The sequence below is a fragment of the Podarcis pityusensis genome (assembly GCF_964106645.2).
Source record: "Podarcis pityusensis genome assembly, chromosome: 17".
NCBI lineage: Eukaryota > Metazoa > Chordata > Lepidosauria > Squamata > Lacertidae > Podarcis > Podarcis pityusensis.
The window spans coordinates 8,538,154-8,564,663 of NC_138042.1; the positions used below are offsets into that span (position 1 = coordinate 8,538,154).

Sequence of the window (26,510 nt, forward strand, 5' to 3'; positions counted from 1 at the left end):
ACTTCAAAGAAGTGTGGCTAGCCCAAGGTCACCCAGCAGCTGCATGTGGAGGAGCGGAGATGCGAACCCGGTTTAGGAGATTACCGCTCTTAACCACTACACCACACTGGCTCCAAAAAAATAGGCTTCGTGAAGCCAAAAGGAAAACTGTACAAGAAATCCTTTTTAACCACATCAACTGAATTAGGCATACTTTTCTTCCGGTAAAAAAAGGACAATAGAAACAAACATTTTTTTTCCATGAGCCTCTTGCGAGTTAAGATTTGCAGAGTCTTTCTGGGATACCAAGGTGGGTTGCCTTTTAAAGTTGTTTAAAGTCCTACCCAGGCTACAGTGCCTACCTTGCTACACTAAAATTTGTTACAAAACGATGCACTTGTTGAACAATTGAGAGTCAGAAAACCTGATCTACTGCAAATTACCCAGAGATCTGATCTACCAATAGATCCACACCTATCTTCTACCCAGCACTTATGTAAGGCAACTAAGCAAGACTTTATTATACATAAGCCCCCTCTCTCCTCTTTCCCATCTTCACACAGAGGAACCTTCTATCAGGGCTATCGCTGCAGCAGATGCCGGGCACCTGCTCACAAGGAATGTCTGGGGCGGGTGTCACCGTGTGGAAAGTCCAGCTCAGGTAAAGGTAAGGTTTCAGACTCCTCTAAATTGGTGGACGAGTCTCTAGAGCAGCCTTTCTCATCATCCCTGACCACTGGTCCTGCTAGCTAGGGGGTATGCAAAGAATGATTATCGATAATGAAATGGGAAACAATAAGCTGGTGATACACAGTTTTACCTTACTTTAAAAAGGGTGTGTGTGAATCAGAGCTCCATTCCTATAGTAGGTAAGGTAAAGGTAAAGGGACCCCTGACCATTAGGTCCAGTCGTGGCCGACTCTGGGGTTGCGGCGCTCATCTCGCTTTACTGGCCGAGGGAGCTGGCGTACAGCTTCCGGGGTCATGTGGCCAGCATGACTAAGCCGCTTCTGGTGAACCAGAGCAGCACACGGAAACGCCGTTTACCTTCCCGCCGGAGTGGTACCTATTTATCTCTTACTTTGACGTGCTTTCGAACTGCTGGTTCGGCAGGAGCAGGGACTGAGCAACGGGAGCTCATCCCATCGCGGGGATTCGAACCGCCAACTTTCTGATTGGCAAGTCCTAGGCTGTGTGGTTTAACCCACAGCGCCACCCGTGTCCCTTCCTATAGTAGGTGGTGATATACTATTATGTATATTCATTTTAAGCTCTTCTCTCCATGCCTATTGTAATCTTTCCTTATTTTCTGTTTAATGCAGAGTCTGGATCTACCATGAAAAAGGTAAAAGAAAAAGAATAAAAGTTGGAGTTAATAACAATAATAGGTGGGGTGGGGTGGAAGGACATCTGCAAGAGAGCCTAGCAGGAAGCGGGGTTTAACCCTTACCCTAACAGCTCTCACCCTCTGCCTTTCTGCTCAGACCTCCCCTCCCCAAAAGAGTCCTATTTTTAGCCTTGGGACCAAGTTTTGGAGGAGTGGGAAGGGCTTTTGCAGAGAAGAATTGGCAGGAGGGAGGAAGCTAAACAGTCCCTTCTTCCTGCCAGTCCTCCCTTGCCCTTGTGCTCATAAGACAAACATGGGGCCCCAGGAACCTGTTTTTGCAGAGAAGTATTGTGTGGTTCTGCCCAAAGGTTGCTTTTTTAAGCAGAAGCCAATGGCAGCTGTCTTTACTTGGTGGCTGAAAGACACCACACTTGTTTCCTCCCGAAAGAGCCAGATTAAGTGCAGGCATGCACAGCAAATAATACATAGAAATTGAAAGAACTGGAATTTTAGAACAAAATTCTGGGTATTTCCAGTTTTGGTTAATGTGGATATGAATTATAAAATATAGATGGTGTTGTGTTCTTTCCCATTCATTGCTCAGTTAGAGACAAGCAGTTATCGATTTGACTGGATTGTTCAATTCATTTGTAAATTGTTTGCATGCTGCCGCTTTTGTCCCCATAGCCACAGAGCCCTGACCCCCAAAATATCTCCTCCCTTTTCTCCTTGGCCCCCTTTTATTCCTTCAGCCCTTGCCTCCTTTACTTCTCAACATCAGGTCTTTTTGCTGCTCCCCTCCCCTGCTATTTCTATCCCCCCACTCCATCCCCATCTCTTCAAACTCACTGCTTCGTAAATCCTCTTCTCACTCATCTTCCCAATCCTCAGTCTGCTTAGCACCAAACCTTTCTGCTTGCTTCCACCAGCATGTAGATCCTTCTGTCTGTATACTTTGTGTGAGTTTTTACTTTCTGAAAACTGACCCTTTACTGAGGGCTTGTCCACACTTCCACTAGTTCAATGCCTAGAAAGCATTTGGGGTCCAAGAGATTTCCCCATACTTTCAAGGCATGAGTCTGAGCTGTTTTTCGTTCGCTCTGCCACTTTTCCCAGGAGAACCACAGAAAAACCGTTTGACGTTTGTTCCGATTCAACAGTAACCAGCAGGTTTTCCTGGGGAGAAGCGGCAAGACAAGGGGAAGTGTGGATGAGCCCTGTGAGGGAAGTTTGTCAGCATGCAATGGGCTGAACCTTTCTCCTCGTAAATGTGAATAATTGTGAATGTTCTGTGACATCACAGCAACTCAATCAATGGTGTGGAAATGGTTCATAATCCACAGTCAACCAATTTTTAGCTTAAGATGTGTACATTGTGCATAATGAATAAAATACTCCATACAGGTTGAATATGATATATCCTTCCAGAAACTTGGATGTGTACCTTGGTCATTATAATTTTCTATATCCTGTTAACCTCTCACCTCATTCCCGTTACCTGAACCAAAATCCATTTTTCTGTGCAGAATAAATCCAATCGACATACGCTGGAGAGCGATAAAGCTGCTCTAGGTGAGTTGTAGTTACCTGATAGCTCACTTTGTATGTTTCCGCAAGGACACCAATGATGGCAGGTGACCGATGAAGGATTGAGGCTGGCAGCCCCCCAAGACTAGCAGCAGAGCATCTGGAGAACTCACTGCTTGCATTCACCTACATGGCCCCACCCATCACTTGGACACAGAATAGTGTGGTTGTTCCTAGTTATTTAAAAAGCTCACTCCCATAGCATGTGGTTGAAATAAAAGCAATAATAATAATAATAATTTTATTAGTCGTACTCAGCCCATCTGGCTGGGTTTCCCCAGCCACTCTGGGCAGCTTCCAGCAGAGTATAAAAACATAACAAAACGTCAAATGTTAAAAGCTTCCTTATACAGCGGTACCTCGGGTTACAAACGCTTCAGGTTAAAGACGCTTCAGGTTACAGACTCTGCTAAGCCAGAAATAGTACCTTGGGTTAAGAACTTTGCTTCAGGATGAGAACAGAAATTGTGCTGCGGAGGCACGGTAGCAGCAGGAGGCACTATTAGCTAAAATGGTACCTCAGGTTAAGAACAGTTTCAGGTTAAGAATGGACCTCCAGAACGAATTAAGTTCTTAACCTGAGGTACCACTGTACAAGGCTGCCTTCAGATGTCTTCTCAAAGTTGGGTAGTTCATCTCTTTGACAGAGTGGGTGCCACTACCGAGAAGGCCCTCTGCCTGGTTCCCTGTAACTTCACTTCTTGCAGTGAGGAAACCACCAGAAGACCCTCGGAGTTGGACCTCAGTGTCAGGTCTGAATGATGGGGTGACGGGGTGTGAAGATGCAAGGAAACTGATTTGTCTAATCACTGCAATTCTCTTCTTTGCTCTTAAGGGCTGCCCAAACTGGAGGTCTGCCAGGAGTATTATGGTGTTCCTCCACCTCCTGTGGCATTTGGTCCACCACTGAAGCTCAACGTGGGGGATATTGTGGAGCTAAACAGAGCTGGGGCCGAGCAGCTGTGGTGGCAGGTAGGCATAGTCAACATTGCTGTCCAACGGTAGCTCTTCGGTCTTGAGGTGACATCAGGATAACATGGTGATGAATAACTGGGATGATGAATGAGCTATTGCATAGGTAAAGGTAAAGGACCCCTGAGAGTTAAGTCCAGTCACGGACGACTCTGGGGTTGCAGTGCTCATCTCGCTTTACAGGCCGAGGGAGCTGGCGTTTGTCTGCAGACAGCTTCCAGGTCGTGCAGCTAGCATGACTAAGCCGCTTCTGGCGAAACCAGAGCAGCGCACAGAAACGCCGTTTACCTTCCCACCGGAGCGGTACCTATTTATTTACTTGCACTTGGACGTGCTTTCAAACCACTAGGTTGGCAGGAGCTGGGACCAAACAACGGGAGCTCACCCCGTCGTGGGGATTTGAACCGCCGACCTTCTGTTCGGCAAGCCCAAGAGGCTTAGTGATTTAGACCACAGCGCCACCTGCATCCCATTGCATGCCTTCTCAGAATACAAATAAAGGAACTACTGAATCTTTTAAGTGCAAGTCTGCCAGTGTGATTTGAAGAACCAAGGGGGAACATAGGTAAAGGATGATGAACTCTTCTCCTTCCCTCACCCTCTTACTCCTTCAATCTGCCTTGTTTGCCCACTGACGTGGCCTTTTAAATGGCCCCTGTCCTAACAGGCAGCAGCAGAGGAGGAGTTCTGCTGCCAATCAAATTGCTGCCCAGAGCTCGGCATTACTCTTGCAGGAGGAGTCTTTGCGGCCCACGCAGCATGTCTTCCGAAGTTCATGGACCATTTCCAGAGATTAATTTAGCATTCATCAGGCTACCTATTCCCCCAGAAGATCCTCTGCTCTTTCTCACAGTCTAGAGGTAGGCTAGTTCCAAGTCACTTAAATGTGCTAAATTTGGGACTGAAACTGAAAAGGGTGGCTTCTCGCTTCCAGTTCACAGCACACTTAGATGCAAGGGCTATTTTTTTGGCAGCAGTTTGCGAGGCATTCTGTGAAGCAGGGGAAACTATGGCAAAAAAAACCTCCAGGTCATTTCAGGTCAATGCTTGTAACCAACTTAAAGTCAACCACTAGAACGTTCCCCCCATCATCTAAAGTTCTTTTCAAAAATGTTCAACTGCAGATTGACCATACTTTTCATGAGTTCTTTGCTTTCGTTCATTGTTTTCAGGGAAGGAACACATCCAGCAATGACATTGGCTGGTTTCCTTGCAAGAAAGTGAAGCCTTATGTCTGTGTAAGTAGCACATATCTGGGGGAGGTGATTTCTTTGTGTGTTAGAGGATTATTGAAACTGGCTTGGTGTGTTGTAAACCATTGGTCATCACACACACACAAAATAGAATTAGGTTGAGGTACAGTTTAGCATAAGTGGTTCCCAACACACTGGACACCACAGAATCATGGAATTGTAGAGTTGGAAGGGCCAAGGGTCATCTAGTCCAACCCCCTGCAATGCGTGTTTTGCAATTGTTTTTTTGTCTAATCTGTTGGGCTCCTAGAGCCAACACAGAAATCTTATCAGCAAGTACTGTAATGCATTTTCTCCCTATTATTAAAAAATGAAACTTTCTGAATAATTCCTTTGAAAATGTTTTCCCTAGAAGAGGTATACAGGGAGTAGTACAGTACATAACAAACAATATATTTCACTTCTCCCTGGCTGCAAATACATAAACAACAACAATAAATAAATAAATAAATAAATAATTTATTATTTGTACCCCGCCCACTCTGGACATCTTCCAACAAAGATTAAAAATACATTAAAATATTACACATTAAAAACTTCCCTGAACAGGGCTGCCTTCAGATGTCTTCTAAAAGTCAAATAGTTGTTTTTCTCTTTGACATCTGGTGGGAGGGTGTTCCACAGGGCGGGTGCCACTGCCAAGAAGGCCCTCTGCCTGGTTCCCTGTAGCTTTGCTTCTCTCAATGAGGGAACCACCAGAAGGCTCTCGGCGCTGGACCTCAGTGTCCAGGCAGAACGATGGGGTTTTAACAAATACTCCAGGGTCATAGATTTGTAGAGTTGGAAGGGACCCTGAGGGTCATCTAGTCCAACCCCCTGCAATGCGGGAATCTTTTGCCCAACGTTGGACTCAGACCCATGACCCTGAAATTAAAAGTCCCATGCTCTACCAACTAAGCTAGCCCTGCGTTTTCCCTCATCTAAATATACTATGGACATGCTTTGATATATCAAAGTTGTGAATAACTTCCATATCACATCGGCAAATAATTCAAGGAAGTAATCTGGAAGTCCATAATCAAATTTCACAGAGTACTAAGATGGTGAAGGCAACAAGATGTGATCTCCAACTAAACAAAAGTTCCCACTCTTTATTTTTAATACACTGCTTCATAGCTACAGGTGTATCTTCAGAACATCAAGGATTAGTCCATACTTGTTTAAAAGGGTTTCACATTTGTTATCCCAATTCCGAGAAAATCTATTGGAGATTTCCTCCAATTAACATTTTTAGGCAACTTTGCGTCTGGCATATGCTGTGATTTCAGGCAATACAGAAGCAGGGCGGTATGAGCTGTGGACAATATAGAAAAGAACCCAACCTCAAATCTCATCTTGACAATAGGAATGCTACATGGGAGATTCAAGTATGTGCTCTATTGAGATGTTGAATGAGTGTTGGTGGATGACATAGATATTGCCAGTGCTTTTTTTCTGGGGGGACGCATACCCCTAAACATCACAGCTCCAACTATGGGGGCAGCTATGTTCCTCTGGGCCCTGGCTCTATTCTCACTCACAGCTCCAGTCATTTCAGACCCGTAAGATGTTTATTTTATTTTTCATTTCTATTTCCTGGACAGATTTTTAAGTGGGATGTGAGTATTCCTCTAAATACCAGTTGCTGGAGATCACAACTGGAGAAAATGCTATTGTGCTCAGGTCCTTCTTCCAGGCATCTAGTTGGCTCCTGTGAGAACAGGGTGCTGGTCTGGAGGGGCTTTTGATTTGCTACAGTAGGGCTCTTCTTAATAATAACAATAATTTTATTATTTATACCCCGCCCATGTGGCTGGGTTTCCCCAGCCACTCTAGGCAGCTTCCAGCACATATGAAAACATAATTATTGTGGTTTGGGGTGGTTATTATGAAATTGCTACTCTTTGTTTTCATTTTTATTCTGGGGAATGTCATCATCAAATTGTTCCCCTGGGCTTTTTCCATTACTTTTTGGAGCAGGGCTGGTGCCAGACCTCGGAGGTGCCTCAGCACCATGCCACTTACGGGTGCCTCACCCTCACAGACAAGGCAGAGCTCTTGCCCGCTACCACATGCAAAGGCAGCAAGGCCCCCTCCCCCAGGCCACCCCACCTACCAACACCCATGACAAGAAAATTGAGATGGCTGCTGCTGTGCACCATCCAGTCCTCCTGCTGGGATGACAGATCCAGTGCTTTTTTTCTGGGGGGACAGACGGAGGGGGACGCATACCCCTAAACATTTTGTGAATCTAAGTTTGGCCTCATTGAGAGGCAGTATTTCAATATGAGTAGGAAACTGACAGTACCCCTAAACATTTTTTTTTTTCAGAAAAAAAGCACTTAACCCTGTGCTGTTTAGTTACCCATCTTGGATGCTGGATTCTTCCAGACAGGTGTTTCTTGTGGGATCAGTATGTCTCAGGCATTCAACTTTTTTGCAGCATCCATACAATGCCATTATCACCAAAATGCTAGCTCATATTTTTTGCAATTTAATCCAGGTTTAAAGGGTAAAGGGACCCCTGACCATTAAGTCCAGTCGTGGCCAACTCTGGGGTTGCGGCGCTCATCTCGCTTTACTGGCTGAGGTAGCCGGTGTACAGCTTCCGGGTCATGTGGCCAGCATGACTAAGCCTCTGGCAAACCAGAGCAGTGCACGGAAATGCCATTTACCTTCCCGCCAGAGTGGTACCTATTTATCTACTTGCACTTTGACGTGCTTTCAAACTGCTGGGTTGGCAGGAGCTGGGACTGAGTAACGGGAGCTCACTCCGTAGCGGGGATTCGAACCGCCAACCTTCTGATCGGCAAGTCCTAGGCTCTGTGGTTTAATGTACAGCACCCTTTCGATTAAAAGTCCAATGTTTTTTTAAAAAACCTGCTGCCAGGTTATCCATTACTGATATTTCAATAAGCCAGTTAACAATATTAAGCCCCCATCTGGAAGCACCCAAAAAAGAGAGAAAGTGTTTTTAATTTGCAACCCAATGCTATAACACTGCATTTGCTAAATTAGAAGGAAACCAGCTGGAAAAAAATATGCCACGGAAATAATTGATAAAATATGCCTTTGGATTTAAGCAGCATAACTGCACAGTATTGCGTATCATCTTCTGGGTGATGTCTTTGCCTCATTTGTCAAAACTTTCCCACCAAAATGAATGAGGCAAGGATTTTCCCCTCTGCTGTTTTTTCAAAAACTTTCCACAATACAAATCCTACCCCAATTCACAGAAAATAAATACTGTATTACCTTTTCTTTCCCAGATTCCTCCACCAGATCTGTCAGTCTTTCATTGGTAAGTAACACCACAGAATTAAACCATTTCAGTAGCTTGTTATCCAAAACTCCTTATTCTGTGATGTCTAGCATGAGGTTAATGAACCTTGCATCCTACATAGGCCTAGGGTTTCAGCTGGTAGTAGCCCACTTGTAAATCTACACAGTATGCACGTACAATGAGACATCACATGCACAAACAAGGTTTGCTGTGAGGTTTTCCCATGCTATTGATTTTTAAATGTGTTTATCCCATCTCAGAAGTTCAGAGCTGTTACACCGAGCTGAGAACAGAGTCTTCTTCTTTTTTGGCAATCACTCTTAGCCAAGTAAGATTGTCTTCCATAAACACGGTTTTAACAGTGAGTTCGTAAGTGACTGCGGAGGTCAATTCTGGATCCATACGTCCTTCCACAGTGGGGACATAGGTTTCTGGGCAGAGAGTTGATCATGGTGAGGGTTCGCCAAGCATGCCTTCCTCTTAGCACACTTCTCCCTTTCATCCTGAGTTCGAGCATCTTCAAAGTCCATGACACCTTTGGTAAAGGCTGTTCTCCAATTGGAGCGCTCGCAGGCCAGTGTTTCCCATTTATAGGTGTTTATACTACATTTTTAAAGATTTGCCTTGAGAGAGTCTTTAAACCTCTTTTGTTGACCTCTTTAAACCTCTTTTGTTGACCACCAGCATTACACTTTCCATTTTTAAGTTTGGAATAGAGTAGCTGCTTTAGAAGACGATAATTAGGCATCCGAACAACATGACCAGTCCAACAAAGTTGGTATTGAAGTATCATTGCTTTGACACTGGTGATCTTTGCTTCTTCCAGTACACTGGCATTAGTTCGCCTGTCTTCCCAAGTGATGTGTAAAAATTTTCACAGACACCATTGATTAACAGGGAGAGGACAGTATTCTCCCTTGCTCTCCATTTCATTGTTGCAATAGAACAGGCACTCATCTAAAGACTTTATGAGAACACTGATAGTTATATTGAATAAAAATAAGGCACATAGTATTTCTCATGCTACTTCGATCTCCCACCTTGTCTTTTGTGGTGGTGGTAAACTGTGGGATACAGAGACACCCAGTGACCAAATGCTGTACTGCAATTAACAAACACCCCTCATTGTACAGGTATGCAGGGCCCATGGAGCGGGCAGAAGCAGAACAGACCCTTGCCAGTCGTTCAGATGGGACTTTCCTGGTGCGGCAGAGAATCAAGGATGCAACTGAATTTGCCATCAGCATCAAGTAATGTTATTGCTCCCCACACTAGAAAATCAGGGTAGAGAAGGAGATTTGTATGTGCAGTACAGTGGTACCTCGGTTTTCAAATGTCTCCGTTGACAAACATTTTGGAACTCGAATGCTGTAAACCCGGAAGTAAATGCTTCGGTTTTCGAACACGCCTCAGAAGTCAAACCGGAAACACGGCTTCCGTATTGAGGCTTCCATTTTGAGTTTTCGGTTTTCAAACGTTTCAGAATTCAAACTGTCTTCCAGAACGGATTATGTTCAAAAACCGAGGTACTGCTGTATAATAAAAGGAAAGGAAGGAAGAAAACCTTGAAGCTGGCAAAGTTTTAAAAAAATCATACCTTTTTAAAAATAATGCACCTCCACACTAGAATCCATTGATTCAGGTTTCTTTGGAAGTTGATGCTTATAACTTCTTCATCATCAGTTTTTTATTTGTACCCCTCCCACCTGACTGGGTTGCCCCAGCCGCTCTAGGCAGCTTCCAGCATATATAAAAACATAATAAAATATTAAACATTTAAAAACTTACCTATACAGGCCTGCTTTCAGATGTCTTGTAAAAGTTGTATAGTACCTTATCTGCTTGACATCTGATGGGAGGGTGTTCCACAGCGCGGGCGCCACTACTGAGAAGGCCCTCTGCCTGGTTCCCTGTAACTTCATTTCTCAGAGTGAGGGAACTGCCAGAAGGCCCTTGGAGCTGGACCTCAGTGTCTGAGCTAAATGACAGCAGCGGAGATGCTCCTTCAGGTAGACAGGGCTGAGGCAAGTACTCTTTGGTGAGAGAGACCCAGCAGAGATTTAAATACAGCATGGAAATATAGGGTGCTAAGACCTTTAAAATACCCCCTTCTAAGTTGCTTCCAAAGTTTCCCACTTCCCTTAGCACAGAAAGAGATCACCAGTTCAGTAAGGTAAAGAGAGTTTACTTACAAACTCTTCAGAGGTCAGATTCATGTGCTCTTCCACACAGCAGCGAGAAAATACAGGCGGTACAACTTAGTTTCAAAATCGGTAAGAGTTTCTAAATTATTTGTATAGAGAGACAAAAATGGCTTTCTAAAGCCACACAGTCTAAGTTGGATGCTCTAGCTTAGACATTCTTAGATGGTGGAAGGAAAAAGAATGAAGAGTTTGGTAGCCCTTCCTCTCAGGTAAGGCCTGTGACCTAGCTGAGCCTGGCAGGACAGCTTATTGTAGGATCCTAACCCCTTCAAGCATTAATTCGATTTAAGCATGTTGGTTATACAAGGCTGATTTATCCCAAATTATTGTGTCAATTTTTGTCCCAGCCTCTCATTAAGAAGGATTCTACAGCACACCAACAGCTGTAAATATATACGTACCAGTTCCTTGGTTTCTTCTTCACAGTTGAAGCACTGCCTTATTTCAAATGCCTAAACAAACAAAGCCCTGTGTTGCAAAATATGAGTCAGCAATATCAAAAGCAACACGATGGCCAGAAACAATAACAATGTGAAAAACTTTATGGAATAATTCAAAACATCAAAACTAACAAACTGAAGTCTCTGAAAGTCCTTAAATGAATCACGGTCCCAGACTTTACCCGGTGGAGAGCAAGCTGTGAAGTGACTACATAATCGCATGAGCACTTTTCCAGAGTATTTTTCATTATATCTATTCGAAAAAAGGTTGGTTGATGAAGAAATTACATATCTTTTCTACTTACAAGTGTTGAACTAATTGGCTGACGAAGAATTCAACGAAACAGTAGTTGTTATCCGGAAACACTATTCAGCAGAGTTCAGAGTTGAACATCAGAATTGGACATTTGCTGATTATTTCAAATGCCAGCATTAATTTTGACTTTGAATGAGGCAGACACCTTAGTTCTATCTCTTAGCGTAGAGCTCCTCTAAATGAGGTTACGTGACCTGTTGTTGCCAATTGTCAACAATGCTGTGCAGAAATGGGAAACCATTAACCCAACTGTCATGTGGCTTTGTGTCCCTCAGGTTCAACGCTGAAGTCAAGCACATCAAAATACAGACCAAGGAGGGTTTGTATCGCATCACAGAGAAGAAAGCCTTCAAAGGACTTATAGTAAGAATCGGTTTTCCCTACTGTCTTCACGGTGACTGTTACAACTGAGGAGAAGAATGGGGGTCAGGGGAACAAAATGAGAGGAAGTTGGGAGGGAGAGTGAAGGCAAACATATTTTTATTTCAGTTTCAGGATAGGCAGAAGTGAGATCTTTGGCAAGCACCATCAGAATAGTGATGATGGCAAAAGGCCAAACCAGGCAATGCATAGGATGGTAATTAAGAAGGTGCATGAATAGTCTCTCTACAGTTGGGGCTGTTTCGTTTAAGTGAAAAGCAATCACCCAAGCTGTGATCAGAAGCAAAAGAGCACAATGCAGAGGAGCTGCTTAACTCTTCCCTTTAGGGCACATCGCCCCATCCCTTTCCCAAGGAAAACTCATGGTTTAGCACTGAATTGGAACAAGTGGCAACTGGGTTTCCTGCAGATTGCTTTTTGTTCCAATTCAGCGCCAAAGAGTGGGTTTCCTGGGGAAAGCGGTGGGACAAAGGCAAAATCCCTCAGACCCATGCCTAGAAAGCACAAGACAAGCGAGAAACGTCTTAGGCCCTTAGGGCTCATCCACACTTACCAAAATTTCCTCTACCCTTTCCAGGCACAGTTAGCTCTTTAAAGCTCTAACAGCTTCGGCCCTATATTCCTGAAGGGGCGTCTCCATCCCCTTCATTCAGCCCAGACACTAAGGTTTAGCTCCAAGGGCCTTCTGGCGGTTCCCTCATTACGAGAAGTGAGGTCACAAGGAGACAGAGGCAGAGAGCCTTCTTGGCAGTGGCACCTGCTGTATTTTTGTATATTCTGTTGGAAGCTGCCCAAAGTGACTGGGGTAATCCAGTCAGATGGGCAGGATACAAAAATATTGATGTTGTTGTTGTAAGTATCCGAGTGCCCTTTTTATTTTTTTTGCTCTAGAGCTTTCCCCATGAAAACCCACTCTTTAAAGCTCAATTGGAGCAAATGGCAATCCATGGGAAACCCAGATTGACATTTGCTCCAACTGAGTGCGAAAGGACAGGTTTTCATGGGATGGCTCGGGGGGGGGCGGAATCCACTCATGCAGGAGCTTTTCTATGCCTGGAAAGAGTGGGGCAAAAGGTAAATGTGAATAAGCTATTAGTCCGCTTAATATCAGCTTCCCCAAGATAAGTTTTCTAGAAAGAGCAAGATAGGGTGAGAAAATATGGGGTGACTACAATGTATCATCTAGTGAGTGGACAAATGAAAGGAACATGTTAAATATCCCCACCTCTGCTGTCCCTGCACTCAAAATGGCAGCCACCAGACTGCTGAGAGGCTGTTCGTACATCTTCTATGTAATCTATAGTTGAGCCCTGGGAATCAGTTTGTGGCATGTCTCGCATGTTACACAGAAGCCAAAGAACCAATTCTGAAAAGGGGAATTAGAGATTGGGGTTCAAAGAAACAGCTGAGATGTATTTCAGTTGTATTCCTTTTTTCCCTAATATTGTTCTGATATGTGCCTTGCATGTCATGTCTTTCTTTCTCAAGTGAATGGTTTAGATATGCCTTACCAGCTACACATGCTGCCTTTCCTCCTCTCCGGGGCATATTGTGCAAGCTTTAGGATGTTGCCTGTATCAAGAAACTCTTCTTTCTCTCTCTAGGAGCTGGTGCAGTTTTACCAAGAGAACTCCCTGAAGGATTGCTTCAAGACCCTCGATACCGTGCTACAGTTCTCCTTCAAAGAGCCTGGGAACAGAACAGTGCCCGGGGCCTCTGGTGTGTGTGATCTGAGTCTCATCTCTACAGTTTCAAGACTTGGGGGAAGTTGGGGACAATAAAAAGCAAGATATAGGATGCGGGTGGCGCTGTGGGTTAAACCACAGAGCCTAGGACTTGCTGATCGGAAGGTCGGCGGTTCGAATCCCCACGATGGGGTGAGCTCCCATTGCTTGGTCCCTGCTCCTGCCAACCTAGCAGTTCGAAAGCACCTCAAAGTGCAAGTAGATAGATAGGTACTGCTCCGGTGGAAAGGTAAACAGCGCTTTCGTGCGCTGCTCTGGTTCGCCAGAAGCGGCTTAGTCATGCTGGCCACATGACCCGGAAGAACTGTCTGCAGACAAAGGCCGGCTCCCTCGGCCAGTAAAGCGAGATGAGCGCTGCAACCCCAGAGTCGTCTGTGACTGGACCTAATGGTCAGGGGTCCCTTTACCCTTTACCTTTATAGGAAAGCAATGGAGGCTCGCTGTGCTTCTCTGGGGTTATTCTGTGGCAAGAGACCCAGAGGTACAAGGTCTTCCACACAGAGAATGCAATCAGAGCTGTCCATGAGTGCAAGTTTTTTGCACCATGTACACAACACCATTATGTGCCCCCCCCCACTTTTACATTTAATCTGGATTTCTGGTTGCAGTGGCACTCTATTATTGTTATTAACCTGCCCTTCCACCCAAAGATCCCAGTGGTTTACAATATTAAAACACAGCTTGTTAACACAATTGGGGGGGGGGGGTTGTCGCATTTAATATGGCTTTCAATAAATGGTCTTGCCACATCCGTGCCTCCATTTCCTCCTCAACAGAGCATGACCCGGCCACTGTTTTTGGCAGCCCAAACTACAGTGGTACCTTGGTTCTCCAACTTAATCCATTCCGGAAGTCGGTTCCAAAACCAAAGCGTTCCAAAACCAAGCTGCACTTTCCCATAGAAAGTAATGCAAAACGGATTACTCCGTTCCAGACTTTTGAAAACAACCCCTAAAACATCAATTAAACATGATTTTTACTATCTAACGAGACCATTGATCCATAAAATAAAAGCAATAATCAATTTACTGTACAATAAAATAAATAAGACAGTATTGTAGATGATTAAAAAAAATAAAAAATTCTTACCTGCACTGTTGATAGTCATTGTTTGGATGGGAGGTTTTTATCCATTTCCACAGTGGCACAATCAATCAATAAGTAACTGAACTGGGTTCCACACAGTCACAAAAAAAAAAATTTAACCTCAAAAACCTCAAAAACAGAAATGCAAAATAAATAGCAAAAACAAAAGCACCAAACTTCACCCATTCCAGAAGTCTGCTTGACTTCTGAAATGTTCGAAAACCAAGGCACAGCTTCTGATTGGTGCAGGCACCCTGGAAACAATAGCCGACAGCCGCATCGGACATTCGGCTTCCGAAAAGCGTTCAAAAACCACAACACTTACTTCCGGGTTTTCGCCGTTTGGGAACCAAGGTGTTTGAGTACCAAGGCGTTTGAGAGCCAAGGTACCACTGTACACAAATGTGTCTTGTCTCCATTTGCCAGATGCAGAAGTGACATCAGAATTTCAACAATCTGGTTCAGAGGAGCTATTCTCTTAACACGTTTCCAACACAAGGTCCAAACTCCATGGTCCTACCTGTGTCAACTAGCGTGTGATGAACAATCAATTACTATTCTTTAATAGACTAGGCAATTTCCTACCTTCCTTCAGTGGTTGCCTGGCTTTCTCTGTGTTTAAATCCACCTGTCCGTCTATTGCATCTAATGGAGATGGAGGCTGAAGAGCAGACATAACATTGAGGTCAGCTACGTGTGGCCTATGCAAAATACAAAGACTGGATCATATAACTTGTATTATTTTGCATACAGTAGTAGTGCGGTGTAGATCAGGCCTCCCATACCTTCTCAATCCTCTTTGGCTAACATGCATATAAGGAAGCTCTACATCTGTCACTCTTATCTGGCCAGAGCACTAAAGGGAAATCTTCCAGATCTCTCCGAATTCTGCAGGGAGAAAGGGTTGGAGCATGTAGACTATTAAGGCCTGGAATTGATAGTGTCATGCTTGTTCATATCCTTTAGGCCAGAGCTTTCCAAACTGTGTGTCGTGACACGTTAGTGTGTCGGCTGCAGTGTGTGTCTCGCGCAAATGCTCTCCGCACTCTTCCCGGGGCTGGAAAGGGGTTAGTTTAACCTCCAGTTTGCTAGTAAAACTGAATTGCTGTGTCGCGAAATGATGCTTGTCTAAAAAATATGTCACCCACATGGAAAGTTTGGAAAGCTCTGCTGTGTGCATTTGTTGACCACAATCACTTTTAACTTCTACATCATGCTCACTGCCTTCCAAGTGGTGTGCAGTTTCAGGGATGTGATAAGCACCCCCTTATTGTTTCCATGCCTAACTCTTTATTATTCCTTGACAGGCAAAAGCTGCAAGTACTTTGGTTCAGCTAAGGCTCGCTACAATTTCTGTGCAAGAGACCGGACGGAACTGTCCCTCACAGAGGGAGACATCATAAAGATTCTCAACAAGAAAGGGCAGCCAGGATGGTGGAAGGGAGAGGTCTATGGCCGGGTGAGCACCTTTATAGCCATACCACTCTGAGCTGCTTGCCTTGGAGAATGTGATACCTTAGGAACAAACTGAGACCGATATACACCCCTCACCTCTGAAGTGAATGAATTTTGGAGCCAAAAGAAATATTGGGGACCTGTCAGGACTTTTTGCACTATTCCAATAGCACTAATGCAACTGTATAGATCATAGCTGTCAACGTTTCCCTTTTTTTAAGGGAAATTCCCTTATTCCAAATAGGATTCCTCGCAAGAAAAGGGAAAAGTTGACAGCTCTGGTGTAGGGGTGGCTGCCTTCAGCCACACACACAAACACAAACACACTTTGGCCATTTTTAAGCAAAGCAATGTGCAGCTAGCTACACGGGCTATTTGTCAGCTGGGAGCTGATGTGTGTGCCCCAGCTGAATTGGGACCAGGACTGGGTTCATCTCCAGAGCAAGGGTTACAGAAGGGTCAAAATGGAGGCAGAGTCTGGGTCTGGAACAAGGTAATCCATCCAACAAGCACTAGACAGAACAACATCCAGGGCCAGGAGCAGCTGAAGTTGCAGGCAGGGAGATGGTTCAAACACAGCAACAACTACAAGGGACAACTAAAGCCAGAGCAGGGGCACAAGCTCCTGGGGGTTGAGCCCTTTTTGTCCCGCGGGCAGCTCATCCTGCTCCCCCCAGTGCGTGCAGCACCCCAGGCACCCATGCGGCTAGCTACGTCACTGGGATCATCCACGAAGTCAGCAGTAGGAACTGGGAAGTGGGGAGCACAGACTGGGAACCATAGACCTGCTCAAAGCCAGAAGCAAAGGTGCAGGTCTGATGTAGATATGGTCATGGCCAAGCTGGGTCCAGATAATTCAATAAATTATTTAGGGAAGTGTAGCTGTGGTGGACTCAACAGAACAATTCTGCTCCTTATTCCTCTTTTCTGTATCCATCCCTGCATGGTTCACCAGGGCACCAATACAGAAACTAGGAAGCTGCCAGTTCAAGTACCAAGTTGATTCCAGCACTGATTGAATGTATATTAACTGGGCTGCTGATGTCTACTGGGAGAGCTTTGAGAGCCCGAGGTATGATAGGAGGAAGAGACCTCTTATCTATCTGCAGTTCTCTTCCCCCATCTCCCACATAAATACATCCTTGCCACATCACCAGGAAACAATAATAACATAGTTCCCCAGAACATGTTGAACGGAGAAAGATGGCAGAACACTAGCCTACATTGCTGTCAGTCCATGAAATGATGTCACAGTTGCTGTTGGGGTAGCTGCTAAAAATGAAATGCCTTCAATGAGGTTACACTGTGTATGTCAACTCAAAGCTGCTGAGGCTAGAACCTCATTTGAATGGTTAATCCCTAGCATCTACCAGTAGCTGAGAGTTTGCTAGACTGGACTTGCACCAACATCAGAAAAAAATATTGTTGGCATCTAAAGTCTGTGGCTCTCGCCCTGGGAACATTCTCATTGCTTGATAGGGCTCTCCAATCATTCCTTATATTGATGTGCTTTCTCTACAGGTTGGCTGGTTCCCTGCAAACTATGTGGAGGAAGATTATTCAGAGTATTGCTGATGGCACACCCAGTTGGGTGCATTGAAGGATTCTTTTGCAGCACATCCTGGGACAACCACAGAATCATTTTCCTGTAACCACTGCTGTGCAAAAACCATTATTTATGAACTCTCTTTAATTCCCCTCACATTGGTTTCTGACCTTCCCTTTGTGTTCTTAATGTCAAATAAACTGGGTGAGAACCTGGTTGTAACTACCAAAGAGCAAACCTCATCATCAAAATCATGTGTGAAAAAATAAAACTACAGCATGAAAAGCTGCTTCTTTTAATGTCACAATTGCTCATAGCCACAAAGATATTGTGAGACAAGTTCCCTTTGAGTGTGCATAATAGCTGCATAACCCAGCATGCAATTTCCACGTTTTCTGCATGGTGTTTGGAAACTGCCAACATTCAAATGTAGTCTCCCTAGACCCTTCTTCACTATTGTTATTCTTCATTCTTTTAATACTGCCCACAAAAAACCCATGTAATTTTTCAGGCAGATGCCTTGGTGGTAGTAGCAGCTTCCACCTGAGGCTCTGGGTCACTGCTCTGCTCCTTGGTCCTTCTAGACTCTGTGGTCTTTCTAGATTGCTCCTTCTAGACTCTCTGGTCTTTCTCTAGAACAGGGGTTAGCAAACTTACCGTGCCTTGGGCTGGTGTCTCCAGCACCGATCGCCCAGAGGGCAGGAGAGCGCGTGCCCATGTGCGTGTGCACACGCTATTTCCGGTGCACTTCCAGGTCGGAGGAGAACCGGAAATAGCTTGTGCGCATGTGCACGGGCCTCCTCCGACCCGGATGTGCACCAGAAATAACGCTTGTGCTTGCGCAAATAACGCTTACGCATGCACAAATAATGTTTGTGCATGCGCACAAGCTATTACTGGTGCTGCTCTGACCTGGAAGTGGGCAGCCGTCCAGCGCAGTGCCGGTAAGAGCGGGCAGTGGGCAGCGGGGGTTGCTGCGGGCCGGATAAATGAGCCCCTCGGGCCTTATCCGGCCTGCAAGCCTTAGTTTGGGGACGCCTGCTCTAGAAGGTATTAGTGAGACCACAGAGAAAGACCCAGAGAGTCTAAAGTCTTTGGACCGACAGGCTTCTCCTTCTAGTGGGAAACCAGTTGCCTGGGTGAAGGCAATTTGCTGAGCCTGGGCTAAGACAAAAAGGGTCTGCGTGTGCATTCGGAGTTTTCAAAAGCTTGTCAACACATACCACTTGAGCCACAGAACTTAGGTTGTGATTTTTGACTATGATATTCAACACCGACAGGATAAATTTGGAAATACAGTGGTACCTTGGTTTCTGAACATCTCCACTGATGAACATTTCGGTTTAGAAACGGCGTAAACCTGGAAGTAAATGCTTCGGTTTTCGAACATGCCTCAGAAGATGAACATGCTATTGGCCTCTTGGCAAATTGCCCTGCCGTCCAGCCAGCGCTTCCCCTGCGCAGCTCTGCTCGGAAGCCTGAAGCTGACCTAGGCAGGGGGGCAGAGTGCACGCAGCGAGAAACTGTTGCTGTGCGTGTGTGTAAACATAAATCAGGCAGCACGCACGGTGTCTTCCTTATCTTCTAAAAGTCTTTATTCGTGTAGAAAAACAGCTCTTAAATCTCTCCGGGCGACAACGCACACATCTTGCGTCCTCTCTCCGCAAAAGCGAAACCAGAACTGAACTCAGGAAACACTCCCCTCAGTATACTCAACCACGCCTCAGAATGTAAGACGTCACACAGAACCTCTTAACCCTGTAGGTTCTGATTCTCTCCACACCCCCTCTCGCCTTACAATCTGAGAGGAGTTGTGGACACACATATTTACAGACCCTTGAGAGTTCAACACCTTCCCCATTGCCTTTTGCCTCTTCCTGGCATCTTTGTCAGGCACCTGTTGAACCTCCTCACAAATCTCAGATTCGCACCTAGCCACACCAACCCAAACACTAGTGGCTTCATACCTTTCAGGTGGAATTCCCTTTGTTGCCCGAGATGAACGCCTGGGCACGAACTGGGGTGCTTCTTCTGACCCACTGGGGCCAGCAAGTGCGTCTTCTTCACCAGACGACTCCCCCTCTGACTTGACCCATCTGTGAGCTTTCTCCATTATGCTAACAGGAGATGAAGGCTCACTTTTGGACACTCCTTTAACAACCCGTGGAGATGCCCAAACCTGTTCCGGACCTTGATCCTGGACCTGGTCCTCATTTTCAGGTTCAGCCTCTAGCTCTCCTTCCTCCTCAGATTCAGATAGACAATCTGAGAGAACGTCAGGGCTCACTTTGCGCCTTGCCCAACCATCCTGCTCACAGAACTCAGCATGCTTGCTGACCAGAAGCTTGGTCTGATCACCCTCTGGGTATGCAAACTTCCACCCATTTGTTGCAGGATCATACCCACAGAAGATCATTTCCTGGACCTTTGGACCACCCTGCTCTTGCAGAAACTTTGGTACCGACACCATAGCTTTCGAACCAAATACACGGAGGAAATGCAGGTTCGGCTTCTCTCCGTAAAGCATAAAATGCGGGGTGTCACCTACCACTGAATTGTAGGACCTATTCTTCGTGAAATTTACAAATTTAATTCCTTCCCCCCAAAAGCTTTGAGGCAAACCAGAGTCATTCAGTAGAATCTCTGTTGCTTGAACCAGAGCTTTGCTCCTAAGCTCTGCCACTCCCTTCTCCTGAGGAGAAGTCACCTTGTGACGTATCCCTTTCTGACGAAAGAATTTCTGCAGAGCAGACCCAGTGACCTCTGACCCTTGGTCACTCTGGAACCCCTGCACCTTGGTGGAGAACCTTAGTTCCACCTCCGCAATCCAATCTTTGATCAGTTGCGTTGCATCCTCTTTCCGTTTCAGAGGATAAAACCAGCCAACCTGGCTGAAATCATCCTGCAGCGTCAAGCCAAACCTGGCCCCGCCCAGACTTTGCTTTTGCATGGGACCAAAAAGGTCTGTGTGCACAAGCTCAAAAGGCTTTGTGGCCACCCTCTCCACTCTGGGAAAACCACACCCTTTTACATTGGCTTTTCTGCAAGCCCTGCACTTTAGGGGTCTACCACATTCCCTTATTTCGCACCCTTTAGTGCACTCCGATAGCATCTGGATATCCTCACAGGAACCATGTGACATTTTCTTGTGCCACACGCAAGCACATGAAACATGAGCATGAACATTTGCAGACTTTGCCTGGACTTTCTCAGCACACCCTTCACCCTCCAGAGGTGCTTCAAGAACAAAAAAGCCGTTGTGCCCTTTTGGAACACTGATCAAGACTTTCCCCCCTCTGGAAATTGTGCAGACATCCTTCTCAAAGCAAACCTTATACCCCTCCTGCAAGAGACAAGGTACAGATAAAATACAATGTTGTATCCCCGGCGCCACGTAGACTCGCAGCTGCGCCTGCAAAACAGAAACATAAACATGTCCAACTTTAGACAATGGCTTTTGTAAATTGTCTGCAAAACACACTGTCTTCCCAACCAAAACAGGTTTGCAGTTCCACATCTTAACACCAGGTGTCTCAGTTATCAGATGTCTGTTGACAGTACTGTCAATAATCCAACGTATCACGTTGCTCTCAATGCAGCTGTCCTTCAAAGCAGTCATCGCAACAAACGTCCCGCTGCCCCCGTCCTTGGGGCCTTTGCAGGTGTCCTTTACAACCGCCATGGATGCAGTTAGCTGATAAGCGCCGTCTTCCCCCTCTGAGCCACGTCCTCTCTGCGACTTCCCACGCCTGCCCCCTCTGCTGGACTGGTTGCCATGGAAACCCGGCTGATTCCCATGGGAAACGACCTTGGAGACATCCTGCCCTGTCTCCCTTGCTCTCTGGGGGCAGTTGCGACGCAGATGGTCAGGAGAATTGCAAACGTAGCAGCGACGAGTGGAAAAACACTGGGGTGAGCTCTCAGCTAGCGAAGCTTCCGGGCCAGCTCCGCCCCCTCTGAAACGGCACTCCTCCTCGTCATACACAGTGGAAACTTTTCCAAACTGGCCTTTGGGCTTCTCTGCCCCCCCGACACCTCCAACAGCACTCCGTGAGGCTGTAAAATCAGGGCTTCTGGCTGAGCACTCGGCGTCATCCTGCTCCTGGCCTCCTGCTGAGCTTTGACACAAACCCCTCAGCAGTTTCCAGGCTTCACAGGCCGACTCAATGCCTTCCAAATGCGGCAATAGCTTAGCATGTACGCTTGATCTCAACATGCAGATCTCAGCTCTCATAGCTTTCTCTCTCTGCATTTTCTCCTCCAGAAAAGCAGACTGCAGCTTTTCTGCATCTCTGTCCACCAGTTCTGCATTTTCAGTAGCAGCCGGTTTGGCTGGGGACGGCTCTTTCTTGCATACTTCCCACAGCCCTGTTGCCCAAAACCAGGCTCTCACTTTCCTGACCCAGGTTTCCCACGACTGGGTGGTGAGCTCTTCAAGCTTCTCAAGCGGAGCTTCAAGCACCTCTTGGTCATCTGCCATCTTCCCCCGGGGCCTAGCGTACTCACGTAAACAAACAGCAGCTCTCCAGCTCCCGGTCCGGCAGATCAGCTCCTCCCAGCTGAGTTCGTCTGCCTCTCTCAGCTTCAGGCAGGACTCAAAGCTGGCTTCAGCGTCGTCAGCTTGCCTTCAAACGTTAGGCACAGCTCCAAGCTCTCTGCAGCCTCTCCTCAGCTGGCTCCCACACACACCCCGGCACGTCTGGCAACAGCTTCAAAGCGTTTTCTGACCATCCATAACCTATTGGCCTCTTGGCAAATTGCCCTGCCGTCCAGCCAGCGCTTCCCCTGCGCAGCTCTGCTCGGAAGCCTGAAGCTGACCTAGGCAGGGGGGCAGAGTGCACGCAGCGAGAAACTGTTGCTGTGCGTGTGTGTAAACATAAATCAGGCAGCACGCACGGTGTCTTCCTTATCTTCTAAAAGTCTTTATTCGTGTAGAAAAACAGCTCTTAAATCTCTCCGGGCGACAACGCACACATCTTGCGTCCTCTCTCCGCAAAAGCGAAACCAGAACTGAACTCAGGAAACACTCCCCTCAGTATACTCAACCACGCCTCAGAATGTAAGACGTCACACAGAACCTCTTAACCCTGTAGGTTCTGATTCTCTCCACACATGCCATGCGGCTTCTGCTGAATGCAAGATCCTAAGGCCTAGCTGTTGGCTATTGAGTTTTTGGTTTTCGAACGTTTCAGAACTTGAATGGTCTTCCAGTACGGATTACGTTCAAAAACCGAGGTACCACTGTAACTGTTAAAAACAAATTGTTTCAGAAAGACAAATTTCCTTCTATTTTTTTTCTGCCTGTACTAACTAGCCATAGTCAACCAGCTGATGGTTCTTTAAAAACTTAATAGGCTGCCCAAATTTTTTTGGGGGGGGTGGTTTTCCCTATAACTGGGTGATATCTGGCTGGAAGCTGCCCAGAGTGGCTGGGGCAACCCAGTCAGATGGGCAGAGTACCAATAAATTATTATTATGCATCATAATGTATCACCAGCTAAATATCGTGATATCCCGATATATCATGATGTCTGAAATACGGATGGAGCTATGTAGAGGCACTGGCTGGCTTCACATTTTTCCCCACATTGTGATTTTTGCGTAGGAAGTACACACACTCACACTAGGGATAGCAACGTATCAATACACTGTTAGAAATCAGTTTGTAGTCCACATTGTGGTCACTGTTTCATAATATTCAACATGGTGATATATCGTGAATCACAGTGTGTGCGTGTGCTATGTAAAAATTCGCAATGTGGGAAAAACCGTGAAGCCAGTTATTGCGTCTCATGATTCCTTCTGTCCCTGTTGCTCTGTACTATAAAATGGCAGTTGTAACAATATGTTAAAGGTAAGTTAAAAAGTATCGGTTTTAGACCCCTAAGTAGTAGCAGTTTCCAGGACATTACCCTGTTTACACAGTTACATCTTTATTTCAGATAACATAATACAGTGGTACCTTGGTTCTCAAATGGCTTAGTTGTTGAACAAATCGGCTCCCGAACACCACAAACCTGGAAGTAAGTATTCTGGTTTGCGAACGTTTTTCGGAAGCCGAACGTCCGACATGGCTTCCACTTGAGTGAAGGAAGCTCCTGCACCCAATCAGAAGCCGCGCCGTGGTTTTAGAATGGTTTCGGGAGTCGAACAGACGACAGAAACAGATTAAGTTTGAGAACCAAGGTTCCACTGTATATTGGTGATGTTTAGCTGGTGATATATCACAATGTTGAAAGAAGAAGAAGAAGAAGAGTTTGGATTTGATATCCCGCTTTATCACTACCCGAAGGAGTCTCAAAGCAGCTAACATTCTCGTTTCCCTTCCTCCTCCACAACAAATACTCTGTGAGGTGAGTGGGACTGAGAGACTTCTGATAAGTGTGACCAGCCCAAGTTCACCCAGCAGCTGCAAGTGGAGGAGCGGAGACGCGAACCCGGTTCACCAGATTACAAGACTACCGTTCTTAACCACTACACCACACTGGCTCTCAAAGCCAGACATTGCTCAGCCCTAATACACATCATGATTCGTGATATACCGCCAGGTCAAAATTATGCAACTGATATCATAATACAGACTTCAAACTGGTTTGGGATGATATATCAATATATTGGCCTGTCCTTGTTTTTCTCCAGACTAGCATTTATATATACCATTAAAACAAAACAAAAAAATACATTAGTTATCATTAGATCTGATCTCTCAGGGCTCTTCACACTTCTGTTTACCCTGCTGCTTTCCCCTGAGATTCAACTCTTTACTGCTGAATTGGAGCAAACATCAGCTGGGAAAAACTGCTCAGACCCCTGCCTAGAAAACCTGGGACAAGCAGAAAACCTCTCAGACCTGTGCTTTGTACACACAGGGCAAGCAAAGTGTGGATGAGCCCTTACCTAATAAAGGGTTTTGCTCCTATGGTAAAGGAATGGTGCTACCTAAAATGCCCTCTCTAAAGTATCAAGTATTAAGATTTTTGAATATTTGGAATCAGATTTTGGAAGACTATTCAGCCTCAGCACCCTATGTAATTAAACTGATAAGCCATTTAATTTATATCCACACAACAAAAAAACAAAAAGCAACTTAGTTCTAACTCTAAAAACTAAATCTAAATATATATATTTTAAATATTTAGGAACAAGGAAATGAAAAACTCAAGGAAGCCATGTAATACCTTCTTCCAGCTCCAACTGTCAGCTAGAAATGAGTAGATTCAAACAGTTACTGTGATGACCTCATTTACCAACCAGCAGTGTTGTGTAAGCATGACATCATAGAGAAAAGAGAGAAGAAATATGATTGGCTGAGTAGATGCTGCTGCTTCTTAAAGGGAAGAATAAAGGTAAAGGTAAAGGGACCCCTAACCATTAGGTCCAGTTGTGGCAGACTCTGGGGTTGCAGCGCTCATCTCGCTTTATTGGCTGAGGGAGCTGGCGTACAGCTTCCGGGTCATGTTGCCAGCATGACTAAGCCGCTTCTGGCAAACCAGAGCAGCGCACGGAAACGCCATTTACCTTCCTGCTGGAACGGTACCTATTTATCTACTTGCACTTTGACGTGTTTTCGAACTGCTAGGTTGGCAGGAGCAGGGACCGAGTAACAGGAGCTCACCCCGTTGCGGGGATTTGAACTGCCGACCTTCTGATCGGCAAGTCCTAGGCTCTGTGGTTTAACCCACAGCGTCACCCGCGTCCTGTCAAAGGGAAGAATACTAAGCTTCAAAATTCACAGGATGATATTTGAAATAAATCTTAAATGACTTTGTGTTTGCTTCCTAAAAATCAAACTTTCTTCCATTTTCCTTACCTGGTAGGCTAGTGGCAGTACTAGCTATAGTCAATCCAGCTGATTGTTCTTTACAAACTTGTTAAAATGCCCTACATTTTTTGGTGGTTTTCCCCTCAAACTAGCATTTACGTACCAACAATACAAAGAAAAAAATGATACATATGTCATTAGAGCAGTTCTCTTACCTGATAAAGAACTTTGCCCACATAGTAACAGAATAAACTACCTGCAACATCCTCTCTAATCTAAACTTTAAAAATCCTAAATAATTGGAAAAACTCTAAACCTAAATGCAATACATAAATATTTTTAAAATAGTAACTTTAGGACAATCAAAAATGAACAAATCAAGAAAACTACTCACTTCTCCTTCCAGCTGTGACAGAAATGAGCACATTAATTTACAGTACCTGCCTCATCTACCTACTAGCATTGTTTAGCAAGCATGACCTCATAGAGGACAGACAGAGGGGAAAGGTGATTGGCTGAGCAGATGCAGCTGTTTAGAGAGGCTTTGCACAACCTTTATATGATCATATCTCAATATCAGCCTCTTAGGAGGCTCAGCGGAAATTTCAATCGGGGGGGGGGGGGAGACTGACCAGATAAAACCTGCCTGGCCTGCTTTTGTACCCTTAAAAGAAATGGATCTGCAGAAATATTCAAGTGAATCTTCTTCCTGGGATGGATCTGCTCACTGGTGGAGCTTAATCTTCTGTTCAGTGCAAAGCTACAAGATTCACGAAGTGGCAGTTCTAAGCAAAGTTCTGTGAAAGTGAAAACTGATCACTTTTCATGTTAGTTTTTAATGTAACTGTCAAGGCTGCCTCAGGTCTCAGCTCACAAAAGACCAACGCCAATCTCTTCTTATATACAAAAGTGTTTATTGGAGCTCATTGTTAGCTTCACATCCGAGGCGCGCAGCCCCACGTCTGTTACGCTTAGACCGTTGAAGTCCCCTATGAGTCAGTCCCTCCCCAGCACCAGTTTAAGAGGCTTGCTCTGCTCCACCTCTTTCTCTCTTTCCTTTTCCTCAGGGTCTTCCTGCCCGCTGGGGTTTCGCCCCTCCTGGATTCCCCTGACGCGGAATCCCCAGCTTGCTCTTCCCCCCTCCTGCGGGCTTTGGGACCTGGCCCCTCCTCCGGGCTCCCTGTACTTCCGCGCG

At 45.5% G+C, this 26,510-nt stretch overlaps 1 protein-coding gene and 2 long non-coding RNA genes across 7 annotated transcripts in view; 1 reads left to right on the forward strand and 2 right to left on the reverse strand.

Annotated features, from left to right (window-relative positions):
* Positions 1-17,838, forward strand: part of VAV1 (vav guanine nucleotide exchange factor 1) — a 66,204-nt gene extending 48,366 nt beyond the window's left edge. Inside the window, exons 17-28 of one of the 5 annotated variants that reach the window (XM_080988098.1) lie at positions 543-640; positions 1,302-1,324; positions 2,833-2,878; positions 3,729-3,865; positions 5,038-5,103; positions 6,387-6,485; positions 8,367-8,398; positions 9,514-9,630; positions 11,616-11,703; positions 13,326-13,440; positions 15,860-16,011; positions 17,529-17,838. In XM_080988098.1, coding sequence (XP_080844224.1) covers positions 543-640; positions 1,302-1,324; positions 2,833-2,878; positions 3,729-3,865; positions 5,038-5,103; positions 6,387-6,485; positions 8,367-8,398; positions 9,514-9,630; positions 11,616-11,703; positions 13,326-13,440; positions 15,860-16,011; positions 17,529-17,582 — 1,027 coding nt within the window. In that variant the 3' untranslated portion in view covers positions 17,583-17,838. Of the gene's footprint in view, positions 1-542; positions 647-1,301; positions 1,325-2,832; positions 2,879-3,728; positions 3,866-5,037; positions 5,104-6,386; positions 6,486-8,366; positions 8,399-9,513; positions 9,631-11,615; positions 11,704-11,829; positions 11,930-13,325; positions 13,441-15,859; positions 16,012-17,528 lie in introns of those variants that run through there. The other 4 variants (XM_080988097.1, XR_013981005.1, XM_080988100.1 and 1 more) reach the window with 4 other exon arrangements.
* LOC308467015 lies at positions 5,110-25,689 on the reverse strand. Its single transcript, XR_013981083.1, has 4 exons — positions 24,732-25,689; positions 15,338-15,440; positions 15,138-15,253; positions 5,110-6,412 (listed from the first exon to the last, which is right to left on the reverse strand). It is a non-coding gene; the product is annotated as an uncharacterized lncRNA (long non-coding RNA).
* On the reverse strand, positions 9,847-11,609 carry LOC308467025. The gene is made up of 2 exons (XR_013981097.1): positions 10,169-11,609; positions 9,847-9,912 (listed from the first exon to the last, which is right to left on the reverse strand). It is a non-coding gene; the product is annotated as an uncharacterized lncRNA (long non-coding RNA).
* Positions 25,690-26,510: the final 821 nt, after the last annotated feature.